The 18,267-nt window shown below is 43.8% G+C and overlaps 1 protein-coding gene across 1 annotated transcript in view; it reads left to right on the top strand.

Moving 5' to 3' along the window:
* The window catches only part of LAMB4 (laminin subunit beta 4), a 46,123-nt gene that overhangs the window by 14,901 nt on the left and 12,955 nt on the right, over positions 1 to 18,267 (top strand). Inside the window, exons 14-28 of the mRNA XM_014963241.1 lie at positions 1,108 to 1,217; positions 1,702 to 1,781; positions 2,764 to 2,914; positions 3,844 to 3,975; positions 5,177 to 5,362; positions 6,538 to 6,659; positions 7,367 to 7,487; positions 8,432 to 8,609; positions 9,926 to 10,069; positions 10,296 to 10,527; positions 12,861 to 13,018; positions 14,561 to 14,785; positions 15,872 to 16,092; positions 17,274 to 17,370; positions 17,719 to 18,094. Coding sequence (XP_014818727.1) covers positions 1,108 to 1,217; positions 1,702 to 1,781; positions 2,764 to 2,914; positions 3,844 to 3,975; positions 5,177 to 5,362; positions 6,538 to 6,659; positions 7,367 to 7,487; positions 8,432 to 8,609; positions 9,926 to 10,069; positions 10,296 to 10,527; positions 12,861 to 13,018; positions 14,561 to 14,785; positions 15,872 to 16,092; positions 17,274 to 17,370; positions 17,719 to 18,094 — 2,533 coding nt within the window. The remainder of the gene's footprint in view (positions 1 to 1,107; positions 1,218 to 1,701; positions 1,782 to 2,763; positions 2,915 to 3,843; positions 3,976 to 5,176; positions 5,363 to 6,537; positions 6,660 to 7,366; positions 7,488 to 8,431; positions 8,610 to 9,925; positions 10,070 to 10,295; positions 10,528 to 12,860; positions 13,019 to 14,560; positions 14,786 to 15,871; positions 16,093 to 17,273; positions 17,371 to 17,718; positions 18,095 to 18,267) is intronic.

The following is an 18,267-nucleotide window of genomic DNA, read 5'->3' on the forward strand; positions in this document are numbered from 1 at the left end:
GTACGTAAACCACCTCCTTTCTTCTTCTTTCCAAGGCACTTTTAAGAGACGGAGGTAGTTGAATGCACAGACGCACACACTAATGCACTACCTGCTTCACAAAATACCCAGTTGCCTACTATAATTTAATGTCAATGTAATTTAATGTTCCTGGTACAGCATCTGAAAAGATGCAAAATCACTTGCAGAATACATAATATACTATAATAGATCAGGTTGTTGTTAACTGAAGGATTGTTAAATATGCAATTTAATTGAAAAGGAAGATTAAAACATATGAAAATTGTTTTAGCATCAAAATCAGCATAAGGGTGAACAAAATAATGAATAATGACAGGACTAGAGGAAACGGTAGGGAAGGTTTAGATTAGATATTAGGAAGAATTAGTTTACTGTGAGAGTGGCCAGGCACTGGAACAGCCTGCCCAGGGAGGTGGTGGAGCCACCATCCCTGGAGGTATTTAAGAAATGGGTAGATGTGGCACTTCAGGGCATGCTCTAGTGCTGAGATTGTTGGGTGTGGTGAGTGTTTTGGTGATTGGGTGTCGGTTTTTTTGTTTTGGTGTTGTGTGGGTTTGGTTTTGGTTTTTTTTGGTTGGACTCGATGATCTCAAAGGTCCTTTCCAACCATGAAGATTCTGTGAAAAAGTCACAGATGGGACTCTGCACTGCGGAGTGCAGCGTCGAGATGGCAGGAGCTGCTGACTTGCTAAAGAGATCTTCCAGCCAGCTGTTCCCCCGAGAGAAGCTGAAAGACACGTTCCACCCCTTGCCCAATCGCTCTGTGGGTTTGTGAGCATGTTGTGCCCACAGCGTGGTGCTCAGCAACACCCCAGGACTGGGCAGTGCGGATCAGCACACGGCAAACCACCGCACCGGAATTCTGCCAGTGCCCCTGCTCCCCTCGGGGAGGGTACCCACCAAGGAAATGGTCCTTTCCCCAGGGGCAGCCTGAGGGCTGCAGGATGTCGGGACATGTCCCTCCACAGAGCATCCATCCAGAGGAGGGAGACTGCCTGTCATGGTGCTGCCACATCTAAAGCAAACACCAGTCCTGCAGCCGTTACCAGGGCCTGCGGGGGTAACCGTGCGTTTCTCTCCCCGCAGCCTGCGACTGTGATCCCTCTGGCAGTTTGCCCTTCTCCATCTGTGACCCTGCCACAGGAGAGTGCCTCTGCCAGCAGTTTGCCACCGGGCGACGCTGTGAAAAATGCCTCGTACGTACTCAGTTTCTGTTGTTACTTACGCATGTGGTTTTAGAAGTCTCTTCTCCCAATCCTCCCACCTTTTCATTGCCAGAAAAGTAAACAATTAGTCAAAATTCAAAAATGTTTTACAGCTGTATGCTCCTATTTTGCATTGACACATCTGGTTCTTTTTTACTGCTTGCAAACATTTGTGCAATCAAATTGCACTAGGAGGAACACTCTGGGGGAGGAAAGAAAATGCAAAATCATGTCCTCAGGCCATCTCCACTGTTTACAGAGCAACTTGCTTGCACAAATTGGTAAATATCTGGCTCTTCTTGCGGTGGTTGAGCATCCATGCAGTCTGGTAAGAGAAGCAATCTCCCATGGCTGAGCACAGGCAGCAGCACAGTAGCACTCCAGAGCATCGGTCATCCAGGGGAAAAAGTTCTGTTGTGTTTTACATACTTAAATATTTGCAGTAAAAAAATCTTTCACTTTCTTTTTATCCCAGGTAGGATACTGGGGTCTTGGCAACAGCTTGTATGGTTGTTCTCCATGTGACTGTGATATTGGTGGATCCCAGAATAACTTGTAAGTTAATGTTCTTCAAGTTCTTTCTTGGTTTTAATTTTTATAAACTCTTAAGCTAAGTTTTCCAATTACTTTAATAGAGTCTCAGTGCAAATGGGAGACACTGTAGGTGTAATTTCATCATATACAAACAGTGTAAAGTCAGGTTGGGATCTTCGGAATCTATTTGTGGTAAGGAGATTTACTTTTTTCCTTTGAAGCCAACTTTGAATCAGCTTGAGCCAAGATTCGTTTAATATAAAATATAAACTGCACAGCTTGAGAGAACCAGAGGCCCTAATATTAACAGAAATTAGAAGTCAGAGGTGACATTTTTAACTTCCTATAGCTACTTTAAAAGCTAGAAATATCTCTTTTTTTTTTTTTTTTTTCCTGATGTACTGGCTCCTATTCAAAATATATACTTTTAGAAGCAATTTGGGCTCCTCCAGGAGTCTGCTGGGGAGGGGTCTTCACTACTGCTGTTAGACTTCAGATGTAGAAGCGCATAGTCCGATGCTGTAGAGAAGCTCCTCGTGAGCAGGTAAATCAAAGCTGTTAATCATCTGATATGTTAAGTAAGAGTGTAAGTATATGAAAACTACCATATTGTGTCACATCAAAGGTCCTTCTGATCTCATGCCTGCCTCCAAAATTTCAGGTGATAGGTGCTTAAGAATAGTGATAGATATGGTAAGAGAGACAAGAAATGGATACAGGAATAGATAGTGATGAATACTCAGGAAACAAAAGGATCTGTGCTGCAGTTATGGAATGGACAAAGCATATCGTGTCTCCTAAGCAATGACAACGTAGCAATGAATAAATCCAGCATCAGAAATGGAGGAGGTGGGTGGTAGGAATAAGTTTATTAGGGGAGGTGATCCAACAGTGGAAGAAAGGAAGCAAAGCTGAAACAAGGGTGGAGCTGAGCTGCTCTTGCACCGTGAGGACCCAGCTATGCTGCACTCTGATGTCCCCCCTTTATCAACTCTTACTTTAGGTGCTCACCAAAGGATGGTCAATGCAAGTGTCTTCCCAACATCGTGAGCCGCCAGTGTAACGAGCCAGCCCCAGGCTACTTCTTTTTACCCCTGGATTATTATATCTATGAAGCTGAGCATGCAAAGCCCCTTTCTGGCTCTGCGCCCTTGGTACGTAGATGGCTTTTTAGGTGTCGTGCTGAGAGGGGATCCATGCGGTGGTGGCACAGGAGCCGAGGCTGAGGAGAGAAGCCCTTGCTCAGGGAGCAGCCAGAGTGGCTCCTTAGCAGGAAGATACAAAGCAAGTCCCTTGGCTGTCCTCAAATCATCCCTGTTCTTCGTGGACGTGACTATCGCATAACTGTGGCCATTACCAAGGGACAGTCTCTACAGCATGGTGTGACCTGCAAAGCTGTCCTTGCTGATTCTCAAGAGTGAGCTGGTCCAGCATGAATTAGACAAATTAATTTAATTATTTAAATTAGAGGAAAGTGTTTGAATTTCCAACAGCTATCATGAACTGTGATATTTCTGGGAATCTCCAACAGGGGAAGTATCAAATTCCTCTCTGTTCTATTGGACTCATTCCTACTGCCTTATATAATGGCACTGATTATAGCCCAATTTCCTCAAGAATTTGGCATCTATCTGTAATGTTTTTAGAAAAATTAATTTATTTTTTTTCCCCCCTCGACATGGGGGTCATTGTTCCCCATGCAGAGTACAAGTCTGGAATGCATCCCTTCCTCTGCCTATGTTTTTACTAACATTTCTTCTCTGATGTGTTGTCCAGAAGCTATAGAGAAGGAATAATTAAAAAATGTTTATTTGCAGGTCACATCCACAAATATTTAGCTATAATCACAACCAGTAATCATCCTACAGTCCAATAATTAAATGGAAAACAGATGTGTGGGACATAGCTTATGGGAGGAAGTGCAATTTAATTTTAAGGGAGTGAGGGAAAAGGGTTTCCAGCAGCTGCTGGGCCATAGTTTAGAGTGTCATCCAGCAGAGAATAGAGCTTGTTTTAAGAATGTGGATTTTCATTTAGCTGCTTACCTACCCTTCAAAATTGGCCCTCTCTCATTATTTCATAGGTCAAACCAAGCACTCTTCCAAGGTGTGACATTTACTTCCAGAAGCAAGGCTATGAGTTCACAATTGAAAATGGAAAGATTGTGTTAAACAGGAGCAAGAAACGAAGTGTAAGAAAATCTGGACTGGAACAGGTGAACTTGTATTTGAATATTACTTAACATTACACCAAATACTAAAATTTTATTTTGCAACAGGGGGCAAGGAAATGTCTGAGCGCATGGGATTTGCAGTCCTAGACGTTACAATCCTGACATAAATGAAATAAAATTTTTTGGTATGTGGTTGGGCCAGACATTTTGTAATTCACACCACCAGGTTTGCTCTATGTCCAGTCCCATTGTCGACTCAGGTTCAATGAATTGTTTAGAAGAGAAGAGCGCCCATGAAAAGAAAATTATTTTTTTTCTGGTTGCAAGACATTTCCAACTTTTCCATTTTCCAACAAGTTTACTAAGACGTTAATATGGTACCTACTGCATTTAAATGCTGTCAGCTTTGACATTGTAAGTATTGATAGTTATTTATTCAGTTTATAATGAAAAGTCCAGCCATGTATGAAATCAAGCTTAATTGGTTTAATGTCTGTAATGCGAATGCGTGGAGATGCCCGATATACAGAAATGGATGGATTATTCTAGTCCCTCTCGTTGCTGTTGCTGCAAACCTATAGGAAGCTTTTCTTTATATGTGACCCTCAACATCCTACATTTGGGATAGTTCTTAGAGATCACAGAATCACAGAATCTTCTAGGTTGGAAGGGACCTTAAAGATCATCTTGTCCAACCGTCAACCTAACTGACAAAAATAGACACCCACACAACAAACAAGGAGCATCATCACTAAACCATACCTCCCAGCACTACATCAACCCGTCTTTTGAACACCTCCAGGGATGGTGCCTCAACCACCTCCCTGGGCAGCCCATTCCAATGTCTGATAACCCTTTCAGTGAAAAAATTTTTCCTAATATCCAGCCTGAACCTCCCCTGGCGCAACTTGAGGCCATTTCCTCTTGTCCTGTCACCTGTGACTTGAGAAAAGAGACCGACCCCCATCTCTCTACACCCTCCTTTCAGGTAGTTGTAGAGAGCAATAAGGTCTCCCCTCAGCCTCCTCTTCTCCAGGCTGAATAACCCCAGTTCCCTCAGCCTCTCCTCATAAGACTTATTCTCCAGACCCCTCACCATCTCAAACTTGTTCAGAAAGTGAGGCTGACTAATGGCCAAAATAAGTAAACAGCATGGCAAAAATATTTCCTTTCTTTTTTTCTGAGTTTGTTTTTTTGTAATTTGACTGTGTATGTTGTTGAAAACGTCATTGTGTCTTTGCAGGGTGTGATGCAGTCTGGACAGGACTCGGCCGTGGCGGTGGTTTTCAGGCAGCCCAGCGCCGGTCGCTCTGTCACATGGACGGGACCCGGCTTTGCCCGTGTCCCCAGCGGAGCTGGGCTGAGGTTTGCCATCAACAACATTCCCTTTGCTATGGACTTTGATATCACCATTCGTTATGAGCCTGAGGTACTTGTGATGTCTTATGTGTCTTTGTGATGTTCTGATAGACGCAGGGTGTATTTTGTCAATAATAGGATGCAGCAACTTGTCCCACTCTTTATATTTAAAATTTGAATTGTTTGCCTTTTCACCCTTATCAAGCAAGTAACATGCCCTCCACTGATCCCCTTAACCCTTTCCACTCAAATCTGAAAAATCAACACTACAAGTGTTTTCTAAGCACCAGCCAAGAATTCATCTTCTGGAGTTCCTCTTTTAGTACCTTTGCTTGGACTGGATTATATCCACAAATCAGACACATGAAAAATGCAGCTACTTTCAGATGGACATCCTGTATGTCTAGCTGAGATTTTCTGGGCAGGAAAATGTGCACAGGTGGGAGTGATCTGAGTAGGTCTTTATTCAGGGCTTTTGCAGACATTCAGCTTCCCAGTTGCTCCAGCTGGGCTCTGAGATGTGTGAAAATTGTAGGAAAATAGCCAAAATCTTATTTTTTGCCTGGACAAAATTTCTCAATGATGAAGACATGTCTGGGGAAATCTGTTAAGCCAAATTTGGTTAAACCTAAGTCCACACCCATGTCTTCACAAACACAGACAAGTGTTTTGTCGGTACCAGTATTTGTACATGCCTTGGAGCTCCCTGGGCCAATCCCACCACTCCAGATCCTCCTTTCATCTATTGTCTTCTGTTCTCTTACTGTCATTCTGAGACAAACAAAACTCCCAGTTTCTTAAAACGTGAGAACAGTTTTGCTGTGGGCTGACTTGATGTAGCTTTTTCCTTCTAAGGACCAGATTAAACAGTTGAATTTTAAAGACTTTTGTTACAAAGTATTGTATGGTTGTTATTCCATATTAGATGCGAGAGGAGGCAGATAGTGAAGGATATCTCCTGGGCATCGCTGTGCTAAGAAAGGAAGCTCCAATGGCTTTAGAGGAGCTGTTTCCATTTGCACCAGCTGAAGTCCTATTTCTGTCTCGGCTCCTCAATTAGCCATTGCAAATACAGTGCATTTTTCCCAAATAACATTATTTTTTCACTCCTGTAAAGAGCAAAGAGAAAATCTGTTTTGTCACTGCAGTATGCAGCCATTCAGATGGCTTTTGTTAACCTTGGCAAAGAGAAAGTGGGATTTTCAGATATGAAAAATGACCATAAACTTTGTCCTTTGTTTATAGTCCTTGGAAGACTGGCTGGCAAGTGTTGCTGTCCAGCCTGCTGGTATTTTGTCGAGTCAACGCTGCAAAAACAAGGGCCTTTCACAGGAGCCACATGCGTTGCCTCTCCCAGCTATGAAGAGGTCTGACTATTCCCTTCCTTGGGCCTGTAGATTTTCTGTGTACAAATCTTTTACTGAAGCACTGCAGAGCGATAAATGTGTGGGAAAGAGGGAATATTAGAAACATATGTGTGGCCTTTCCTGTTGCTGTCAAACCACAGTAACACGTAGGCACTAAGGAAGAGTCTGGTGCTCCAGTCCTTGGCCTGGCAAAGGTTTGCCCAAACCAGGAGAGCAGCCCGAGATCCTGCTGGGGTTAGTTATTGCTTTGGCAAAGATCCAGCTGCAGCTATTTCAGTATAGAAGGGAAATATTGACTTAAAGTCGCTGTCCTAGGCTATTTTCAAAAACACTTTTTCAGTTTGGACCTATGTAAAGAGTAGAGAGGAGCCAAGAGGATGTGACCAAAGTCTTGATCAAACAGGGACAGGAAAGGACAAATACCAAGTGAGTTGCAAAATCCTTTGCTTGAAGTAGTAAAACCTGCCATTTTCAGTTTGATCTCGCCAGGTTTAAATCACACTTGGTGAGTCATCCAGGCAGAAGTCCTGCAGCTTTCCCAAAGGTGGGACCCAATGGGGCTGGGTGTGCTCCCCACAGCAGCAGGGCATGCTCAGGGCTGCAGGCATTAGGATGCAGGCACAGAGGGGAGGGAGAGCTCACAGCATCCCGTAAACTTGCTTTCTCCCCCCTCCTGGCTACAACTGTGCTTTATTTCTGCTAAACAGGATTGCACTTCTGCAAACTCCAGTCTGCCTGGAGCCGGGAACACAATATTCTGTGGATGTGTATTTTTCTCAGCCCTCTGCTTCTGACCCAAAGGCAAAATCATTCATCTTGATTGACTCAGTGAGTAGTTCTGTCACAATTCCCTTGAGGCTGTATTTATACCAGGGTGACTATTTTTTTTGCACAGACTTACTCAAAATATTTAAAAATCATTTATAGTGTGTTTTAATAGAAATTCAGGGAAGTGCAGTTCTGCTTACCTCCATTGGCACTGTGTTTGCATCCTTTTGTGTGAAAAGGCAGAACTGTATCTGTTTTAATTTTCATGGAGCAATGCCATAATATCTCATCAAGTCATACTTGTTGCATATTTTAATGGTCAGATTATTTATGTCTATCTGTTGCTCATTTATTATGAGCACACTCTACATATGCTGACAGGATGCTGTGGCTAGGGATATAAACTCATGCAGTTCTACATCACTTAGGTTTTTAAAAATCTGTGTATTTGTTTGAATCTAGTTTAAAAATCTTGGATATATTTAAAGATGACATTGGAAAAGTAAAATTAGTTCTGTCCTTTCCCTGGAATTGTGTCCAGATATTTCCCAACTTTCCACCAAGTCAGGAACAGAGTGTTAGTGTTGGGTCCTTCTCTTGAGAAAAATATTTTTAAGTCCATTCCTCTAATTACTTCTCTAGATCTGGACCTGACAAGGGCTGGCCATACTTGGACATGGAACGTTCAGCTGACTTTTCTCTATCTTGGTAATACTTTTGGAGTCACCAACATGGCACCTCTTAGAAGCCAAAGCAGTTCTGTGCAGTCTTACTATAATCTGACTTTTTTATACACAGTCTCTTTTGTTTGAAGAACTCAGGGAATGTCTAGACCTTCAGAATAAATGTGAATTTAGATGACTGAGCAGCACAACAGCAGATTTAGAAACATGGTGCTCCAGGCCTCTGTCCTTACAATGTGGAGCACAGTAAGAGAATGTGGGAAATTCTGGTTTTCAGTATATCTAAGCAAAAATATTTTCTTTTCCCTCTTAACTCCAAAGCTTGGACTTATTCCCAGAATCGGCTCCGTGGAGAACTTATGCAGTGAAATGGATTTAGATGAGTATCAGAAGTATCACTGTATTGAGATTGCATCAGAAGTTGGACCTCATGTCCTGCCCGAAGCGTGCACAAGGCTCATAGTGAGCATGTCAGCCCGTATTCACAACGGCGCCATCGGTAAGGAGCAACCTGCACAGGCAGCTCTTTTGGGCAGTTAGCAGTTCTCCCTTGAGTTTGTAGGATATGTTGACTGGAGAGCTCTCAGCCCATGGGGGTGCAGGGAAGTGAAGCCAATCAGAATGTGATATCTATGGACGTGCAGGATACGTCCTGCTGAACTCAGAGTGTGCCTTTTGGTGGCATGGCTCTTGGAGCCCATCACACCTGATGAGCTTCATGGAACAGCATGACAAGGACCATGGCAGTGCTTGTGTGTGTTTTTTGAAGAGCATTTCAATCAGATGAAGCTTCACCAGATGGCCAGACCACTAACTTTCCTAGTTTTCTGGATGCTGTAAAATGACAGAGAACTTTTTAAGCCCTCTCCCTGGATGCTGCAGGCTAGATGGATGCCCTGGTAGGACTCCAGGCATGATGGTACACAAGCTGATGTGGTGGAAGAGATTCACCAAGAAAACCTGAGTGGTGCACCAGCAAGAGGGCTGTGGCAGGTGGGCTTTGAAGCCCCAGGCAGTCTCCTGGACCCACTGCGGAAAGGGCAGCTAGGCTCAGCGGCTCAAGAGACTTCATTGGTGTCGGGACCAGAAAAATGGAGTTTCTGTGCACTTCCAGTAACACGAGGGACCTTTCTGGACAGCTTTGTTGACCAGCTTCTATCAGGGAGCCTTGCCTCCAATGGACCAATGGACCTGAGAGCTTGGTTTGGGCTATTTTTAGAAGATCCGATGCCTTGCTCACACATCATGTGATGTGGTCATGGCTGTGCAGTCACAGACCCCTCTCACTTAAGTTTGGGCTGTGCTGACTCCCCATTAGCTTGATTCCCATAGTGGCAGGATTGTCCCCGTGAAACATGGCACTTTGGCTTTCTAACGCTGGCTTCTGAGCATCCTGGACAAGCATCCTCTGTGAGTTAGCAGGCCAAGTCAGTCCAAGGTGTCCAGAAAGCAGCAGAGAATATACAGGTGCAGCCTGTCTGAGTACTGCTTGCAGGTTATGTCCAGTATTGCAGCTAGAGATAAATCTGTATCAAACCTTTCTAGACTTCAAGTCTTTTGGATCTACATTTTGCTGTGCTCCCTTCTATCCCATCCCAAAAATGTGCCATTTATGGCAGCTCCAACACCAAGACTTGTGCTGGTGCTTGATACACCATCACCATCCAGGCTACATAACCCAAGTGGTTAGTGAATCCCTGATGAAAATAATCAAGCTCTTTCCTTCCTATTTTTAAGTGCAAAACGTGCAAGTTTACGAGAGCAGTGACACTCCTTTATAACCATACCTGCTTTGATTTTCTTTCCCCTTGGCAGCCTGTAAGTGCAATCCCCAAGGATCGCTGAACACCAGCTGCAGTAAACTGGGGGGCCAGTGTGAGTGCAAAGCCAACGTCGTGGGACGCTGCTGTGACACCTGCTCTGCGGGCAGCTACGGCTTTGGCTTCCACGGCTGCTACGGTGAGTACTTGGCAGCCAGCACCAGCACCAGCATCTGGCTCTTCATGCGTAACCCAACTTTTTAGAGCTTTGAATCCCTGATCGTGTGTGAAGCCATATAAAAAATGCTTCCACAAATAGCGAATTGTCCTTCCCCGCTGCTCACGCTGCCTTCAGGCAGTGTCAGCGATGAGTGGGGTTGGTGGGAATAAGTTCAGGACACAGGTTTGCTTTTGGTGTTTTCCAGCATGTGAGTGCCACCCGCAAGGCTCGCTGAGCACGCTGTGTGACCAGGTGACAGGGCAGTGCTCCTGCCGCCGGGAGGTGGATGGTCAGCGCTGCAACCGGTGTCTGGCTGGGTATTTTGGATTTCCCCACTGCCGTCCTTGCCCATGCAATGGCTACACGGAGCTTTGTGACCCGGTGACCGGAGTGTGCCTCAACTGTCGCGGATTTACGGCTGGAAACCACTGTGAAAGGCAAGTTGATGGGCAACGCTGCAAAGCTCACCCAAACACTGGTGATCTCTGAAACACGTGTGTAGCTGGGGGCCCACTTACATCTCCAGGAATGCATCAATGACCATAACTGGAAACACATACCTAAACCCAGGATTAAACTGTGCCCAGCTGCTGAATGGCAGGTACCTGTTTGTTCAGCTGTCGTGATTTTGGCCGGATTGACCAAAACCAGAACGACAGATGGCCCTTTTCCACCCAGGACAGAGGAGAGGAAGAGATAAGGAGATTTATAAGTTTAGAATGAACTAAATTACTTTAATGAAGTATCAATATTAAAATTAAAAAAAAAAAAACCAACCCAGAAATAATGAAAATAGATACAATATATATAAAACCCTAACAAGCTCCTAGAATGACATCACCAGCAGGCACTGGGGAAGTCCCAGACTGAACTCAGCGATGAATGGGAACTGGGTTTCTGCTCTGGAGTTAGGAACACACAGATCGGAATCAAAGGCAGATGAATGGACAGAGTCCCCTTTGGATATCAGCCATTGAAGAATGAGAGCTGACCCTTTGATCCCTCAGCTTTTATACTGAGCGTGGGCAGATGGGATGGAATACCCCTGTTGGTCAGGTTTGGGTCACCTGTCCTGTCCACTCCTCCCCACAGGTGGGACCCCTCTATGCTTTTTCTGTTTCCAACCCTCCAATAGGGCAAATAACAAAATGAGCTGACCTTGGTTATTATAGCAATAAGTGTAACGCATACCATTCCTTGGCACAAAGTACAAACTTTGGTCTTATCACTCTGAGAACGAGCTGTTTTCTCCACGATATGCTGTTAATTTCAAAGAGTTTGAAGAAGCCTAGCTAAGGACGTAAAGTTACTTAAGAGGAAGTTGGTTCTGTTTTACCTCAAACCAGGAGATCAGCAAATGCATGTGGGAAAGTGCATGTAGTGCCAGTGGGAGGATGCGGGCACGGCACGCACACAGCATTGCAGTGGGCTCCCTGCAGGAGGGCATTTGAGACAGGAGCGCCACGGCACCATGTGCTTGGGGAGATGTGCTAAGTGCTGCGTGTGAGATACACTGACTCCTGCCAGCTTTTAAATTGCCACGAGGCTAACCTCATGCTGAATACTCGTTTTAATACCTGCAATTATCTCTGAGGAGCTTAAATAAACATGCCCTGTTTGCTGGTTCATATTATTTCCATATGACCAGCAAATGACTTTTCCCACATGTTCTAGCTCCGTTCAACACAGTGCTCCTCTTTTCTATTCTATACACTGGTGGCAGTGTCAGAGTTCAACATGGACACCAGAATTAAATTCGTTAGCTGTTCTGTTTAGTTTGGCTGGATTGTACCTTGTCATTCACTTTTAAGAGGATTTCCCCATGAAACCTATTGAGCTTTTCTTGCAGTGCTTTTGGACAATAAAGCCTTGGGCTATTGTGCTTGTAGGTGGCAAATAGATTAAAAAAGGGAGACTGAAATACTTGTTGCCCTGTGACTCTGCAGGAGCTCCAGACCCCAGGCTGAGGATAATCAAATAGTCAAGACTTTTAGCCTGGCTTATACACATAGAGAATTGTGTTCCCATGTGCCGTAGTAAAGCAGATCAAAGACTGAGGATGCTTCAGAAGTTGCGGCGTTGCCACAGCTGTGGGGCCACAGGGGGCTGGGATGTGGGGGCAGTGGTGGGTAGTATGGCGGTGGTGGCTGAGCCCCCAAAGAGCCTCCAAAGCCCCCCACGTGCCTGGGTAACAGCACACTCAGCACTGCCTCAAAACAGCCATCACCCTGCATTTGTAGAACATGTCAGACATGGCTGATTTCAATACGTATGCTGCATCTAAAATATGCAATATTTTCTGAGTTCTCTGAATGAATCATTTCTTTTTTGCCCATGCCAGGACTTCTTAATGTCATGCCAGTCACTCTGTGTGTGTGCATGGAAATAGATTGATATATGTGATGATAAGTGAATATAAAGAATTTTTACATGGCAGCTTTTAGCTGTCTATGAGAATGTGTGATATGTCACATGTATATACTATCATTTAGATTTAAATTGTTCCGGAGTAGGTGAAAGTCTTCAGAAATACTCCTTGAAAAGAAAACATATATATTTTTAAGTTGTGCTCCAGATTTTGGGAATGTACCTCTGATTTTCCATTTTAGAACACCTTTGAAGCTTGATATGTCTGTACCAATTAATGGGGATAGCATTACAATGACCTGGAATGTTAAATTAATTATACGTACATATAAATTGCTTCACCTGCAGGGACTGAAAGGAGCAGTTGATGATTTCTGCTGCCTTGTGTTGACTGCTTTCACAGGTGCATGGATGGCTATTACGGAAACCCTCTGAGCGGAGAACCCTGTCGCCCGTGCATGTGCCCGGGGGCTCCTACAAGCAATAAGTATTTTGCACGTTCCTGTTACCAGGACTCCCAGTCTGCACAACTAGTCTGCAATTGTCTCGAGGGGTATTCAGGTACGAAACAAAATACTGGGTTTGATTCTATTAAAGTTAATGTAAGAGAGAAAAATGACTATTGTCCACCCATCCTCTGTTCAGAGATGACAAGTGGGGTAATGGTAATAAAATAGATAAGAGTAGTTAACACTCAAATTTACTGAAATTAGGTGAGGAAGTCCTGACTGAGAAGAGTGGGAATTGTGGAATTAGTGTTTGAAAATGGGAGTCACCTATGTGGAGACAGTAAAGCAATTAATTAATCTGATGGCAAAGTCTGGAAACCACCTCCTTTCCAGGGGCACTACGTTAATCTGGTGGGGAGAGCCAGGGAGAACTGCAGTTGCTCATTACCTCTGAAAAACAAGCGTTAGAAGCCCAAATCAGAAAGAACAGGGCAACAAAAGGACCCAATAAGATTTCCTAATCAGAGAAAATCTTTCTTCATATAGAATAATCTTGCTTCGATGTTATGCCCAAAAGCGACTGTTTCACTGTTCAAATGGTTCATTTAGAAATGAGGTTTCCATTCTCAAATGCAGGTATTTTTGCAGCAAACTGGTGCCTTTCCTCCTAAGAACCCATTGACTTAGCTTTAATTTCTGCAGGGAAAACTAAAGATATTTCCCTCCCCCTCAGCATTAGAATGATCTCCAGTGATGGAAGTAAACCCTAATAAGCAACACTGCCAAAAACTAAATCAATGCTGTCATCTTAACTTAGGCCAGGTTCCTTTACATCTAAAGAACAGTTTTGCTCAAGTAATTGCTGTGGGACCAAAATGATCCCTGTTGGTACTCACCCAGGGGACTTCCACTACAATCCTCAGTCCTGGACTTTCTTCCTCGTGTTCCTTCCAAGCAAGGCTCTTGAGTGCCTCTGTGGCACCAGGCTCACTTCCTCAGAGACTGTGAAAGGCTCTGGTCCTGAGGACCACAGCAAAGGAGAAGGGGCCTTGGTTGAGGATGAGAGAGTGGATGAGGTCCCAGCAATACCAGCTTGCCCAGAAAGGTTTCTGAGATGCTGAGAGGTAGCACCCCAATCAGGGCAGGCATTGGGATGGTGTGCAGAAGTAATTGCGATGCCAGAAAGCAAGGACAGAGCATCCCAGAGCTCATTTGACCTCCTGGGGATCCTCCACTGTGTTACAGAAAGGAGGACAGGTATGCTGGGCTCTGGGTGGCTCCAGGAAAGGGCACCACCTTCCCATGCTCCTGTTGGGGTGAAGGCCCCAGGAAAAATCCTGCAAATAAGGCTTTGCTGGAAAAAAATGTTTGGAGATGTTGTGTGAGGGGGTTCCTATTTACTTTACTGAAAGGACTTTCTTCATAAAAACAACTTGGGATGAGGAGCATGTGTTTCCATCAGATTTCAGAAAGAGAGATGTAATTTAGACTGATAGAAGATTAAAGGGCAACAGTCACAAACAGATGGATATTTTCCATTGGAAATGTACAACTGGAACAGACAGTCTGAATCTTTTAACAGTATTACTGTAAATTACATGTTTTGCTTGAATTCCCATCAGCCAGCAAAATTTTTTACCTTCCTCTCTGACAGGCAACCAGTGTGACGAGTGTCCTAGTGGGTTCTACAAAAACCCAGGCAGCCCTGGGCTTGAGTGTGCACCATGTCCCTGCAATAACAACATCGACGTGACAGACCCAGAGTCCTGTAACAGGGTCACCGGGGAATGCACCAAGTGTTTACACAACACCCATGGAACAAACTGCCAGTTCTGCAAACCAGGGTATTTTGGCTCAGCCCTCGATCAAAACTGTCGAAGTAAGCAAGCAACAGATCTGCCGCTGTGTATTACTACCAAGAAAAGTTTTAAAGAAATTAGTCTACAGGGAGAGGTTAGCCCTTGGAGGGAAAGTAGAACTAAAGCAGATGAATGGAGCAAAATATGAGAGTACTAAATGTATTTCTATCCAGTGATACAAATAACTGTTAATATGGCATCTATTAAATTCTTTGTCATCCAAGTCTCACTAAGACTCATACTGAATATCACTCCTTGGAAATGCTCATTTGCGAAATGAAATCAGTACTCTGTTAGAAAAATAAATGTGCATTCAGCCCTCTCGGGAAGGAATGAAAACTAAAGGAATCAAAAGTAAAGGAATCAAAGATAATTGTTTAACCATGTTGCTGGCTGATGCCAACTAAGCAATGCTCAGTTAACCAGATGATCCCTGGCTGAGCTCTCTGCCTTGCCAGAGGTTTTCATTAAGTGGCTGGAATGACCCTGTTCAGGGAGTTTAATAGACTCCATGAGGACACTGGCAATAGCTCAGCACTTTTAACAGAAAGGCATAAATTTCTTCCCAATATTTTTTGAAGACTATTTTCACAAATGTGCCTGATTGAGGGTCTAATTTCTACAGACCAGGCAATTATAGATATTTTCAAGAACATTTTTTTTCTGGGATCTCTAACACACAGCTCAAACGCATTCCTTGTTCATTCTTGGAGATGTCTGTTAGAAATGGTTAAGCAAGAACTTTTGGCTCACCACAAGGAAGGCGTCTTATCTTACTTGGCTTACTGGGGTTTCCCACGCTGGATGGTGCCTACTGTAAATCACCTTCTCTTTACCCAGCATATTTAACATTTCATTCTAATAAGATTCAAAATTCACTACGCCTTCATTTTTCTGTGCTTGTGTGAAAAGCACTGAACGTTCCCAGTAAGTTTGCTCAAAGCTATATATAAGCTATTATAGGAAGACAGGTCAACTGCTTGAGATTAAAAATGTGTTCAAGATTACTAGAAGTAAACCTGCAACGTACGCTTTATATACAGCTCTGATCATCCATCAGCTCTCTGTATCATCGTCTGCTATAGTCATTGCCCTTCTTTTTCCAGGGTGCACGTGCAATCTGGTGGGTGTTCGCCCTGCCATGTGCCCAGGTGGGGACGCAGCCTGTCTGTGTGACCCAGTCACAGGAGCTTGCCCTTGTCTCCCCAACGTGGTAGGCACAACATGTGACCAGTGTGCCTCTGGCTACTGGGACCTGGCTAGTGGAAAAGGATGTCGGATCTGTGACTGTGATCCAAAAAACTCCCGAAGTAACCAGTGCAACCAGGCAAGAAAATTACTCTGTTTTCTGGGAACTGGGGTGGTGATGTTTTGGTGTAGGAAGGTGGAGACCCTTTTATAAATGAGGATAGTTTTGTGTCATGCTTCCTGAAAGCAAGAAGTCTTTGGAATTTTGCAGTTGGTGCAATCACACTTTGAGTCATTATATCAAATGTGCTGTTCTGAAAATGTGGCTTTGCTTGTAAGCAATTTCTCTTTGCCTGTGTGTTTCTTTGTCAAGTGGATCTCAGAAATACTTTGTAAGAAAATGTCACATGGAAAAAAACTGCCTTGTAAGTATATGTATAGGGAAGAAGGAAGTCCAGCCTCGGACTCAAGAGTCTTATGAGTATTTTTTCAAGTGTTTATTTTCATAAAGTAACAGCTGTGGCTATTACATTAATAATGCCTCATCTATCAGACTGCTAGAGTACCTTTTCTTATCTTTAATTCCTGTCCTTTTTTTAGGGCTAGAATGTAGAAAAAATAAAATGGTGTTTCAGAATAGAGAGGTGAAATTGTGGTCCCATGGAGTCAACAGCAATTTTGCTATTGACTTCAGAGCACCAGGAGCTTATCCCAAGCTCTTGCTGATCTGCTCTTACATTTTTCTTTCAATATGCTTTCTGTTTGTTACAGTTTATTAAGCGGATTTATTATTTTTTCTAGTAAATATCACTCTTAACCTCACAGAACTACTAGTGCTTTTCTGAGCTGTACCAGTTATCAGAGCTGTAATTCCCTGTGGTTTAATTTGATAGCTGAATTCCAACATAAATTTTCTAGGGCAATGCATATAACGTACCCTCGAGGTTTTCAGTTACAGTTAATAAACCATGTAGTCAAAAGTTTAAATGTTAAGATGAGTAATTTGTTCCAGCAAAAATATGAAGTTAATCTGTTTTGCAAAGGAAAAGAATCCTCTCTCAAATCATAGAAGATGAGTTCTCAAAGAGCATCTGTAGTCTGGGACGTACAAAACCCTTCATATTAGTAAAGTAACGCCACCTCTCAAAGTCCATTTTGTTTCCACAACCTTCAAGGGGAAGATGGGAAACGTGGGCCAGTACTGTATAAACCATGATGTCCAAAAGCTGTGTCACTGCAGTCCCCATACAGCTATATGACATAAATCACAGGGAGAATATGACTCTTCAGGAAGTTATTTAATCCAAACTGTCTTCACAGCTTACAGGCCAGTGTCCATGTAAGACAGGTTACAGCGGAAGATGTTGCAATGAATGTGAGGAAAATTTCTTTGGCAATCCCCAGATGCACTGCGTTTGTAAGTATTGTTAGCTGGGGACAACTGGATTAGAAACTGCCTCAAAAGAAATGTTTACATTTATATATTCCTAGGGAAGACAGGACATACCTCTAGAGAAGCAGGCTTGCATACGTTTGTGCCTATGAGATGGATAAAAGTGTTGATACTATTTATCTAGATCATTCCTCCTGCGGTTATGACGGGACCATGGAAGTTAGAGATGAAGAAGAGCCGTTAGCCAGGCAGTCCACTTTGCTCAACACCCATTTGCTTTTGTTGTCTTGAAATGCATGCTTGTACCTTTTGCATGCATTAACCCCACAGAAAAGGAACAACTGGATGTAACCTGCTGTCCCTTTCTTGCAGCGTGCGAGTGTAACCTGGAGGGAACCAGCCAGCCCAAGTGTGACAAAGTCACCGGCGCCTGTAACTGCCGCGCCGGCGTCACTGGCCGGTTCTGTGACCAGTGTGGCCGCGGCTTTCAGAAAAACTTTCCCTCTTGCCATCAGTGTCATCTTTGTTTCGATCAGTGGGACACTGAAATTGCTGCCCTCACCCAGACTGTTCAGGGGTTAATGAGGTTTGCTGCAAATCTCGAAGATAAAGGAGGACGAATGCCCAGCTGCGACATGCGCTTCAAAGCCTTTGAAGATGCCATTTCTGAAATTGAAAGAATTTTGAGACACCCTGTTCTTTCACTGGAGGCCCTCTCAGGCATCAAGGATTTTCAGGGCTACATTCAGTAAGGGCTCGGCTGCCTCGGAAAAAATCCCTTGGCTGAGAAAGCAGTCTTTCCCTGAGCTCCACCAGCAGTCCCTACACATCAAGTCCCACTTCTCATCAGCACAGAGATGTGGGATTACTGAATCACTGTTTTCAATAGATCTGTGAACAAAACAATCCTAATATATATTA

The sequence above is a fragment of the Calidris pugnax genome, unplaced genomic scaffold (genome assembly GCF_001431845.1).
Source record: "Calidris pugnax isolate Ruff unplaced genomic scaffold, ASM143184v1 scaffold44, whole genome shotgun sequence".
Lineage (NCBI taxonomy): Eukaryota > Metazoa > Chordata > Aves > Charadriiformes > Scolopacidae > Calidris > Calidris pugnax.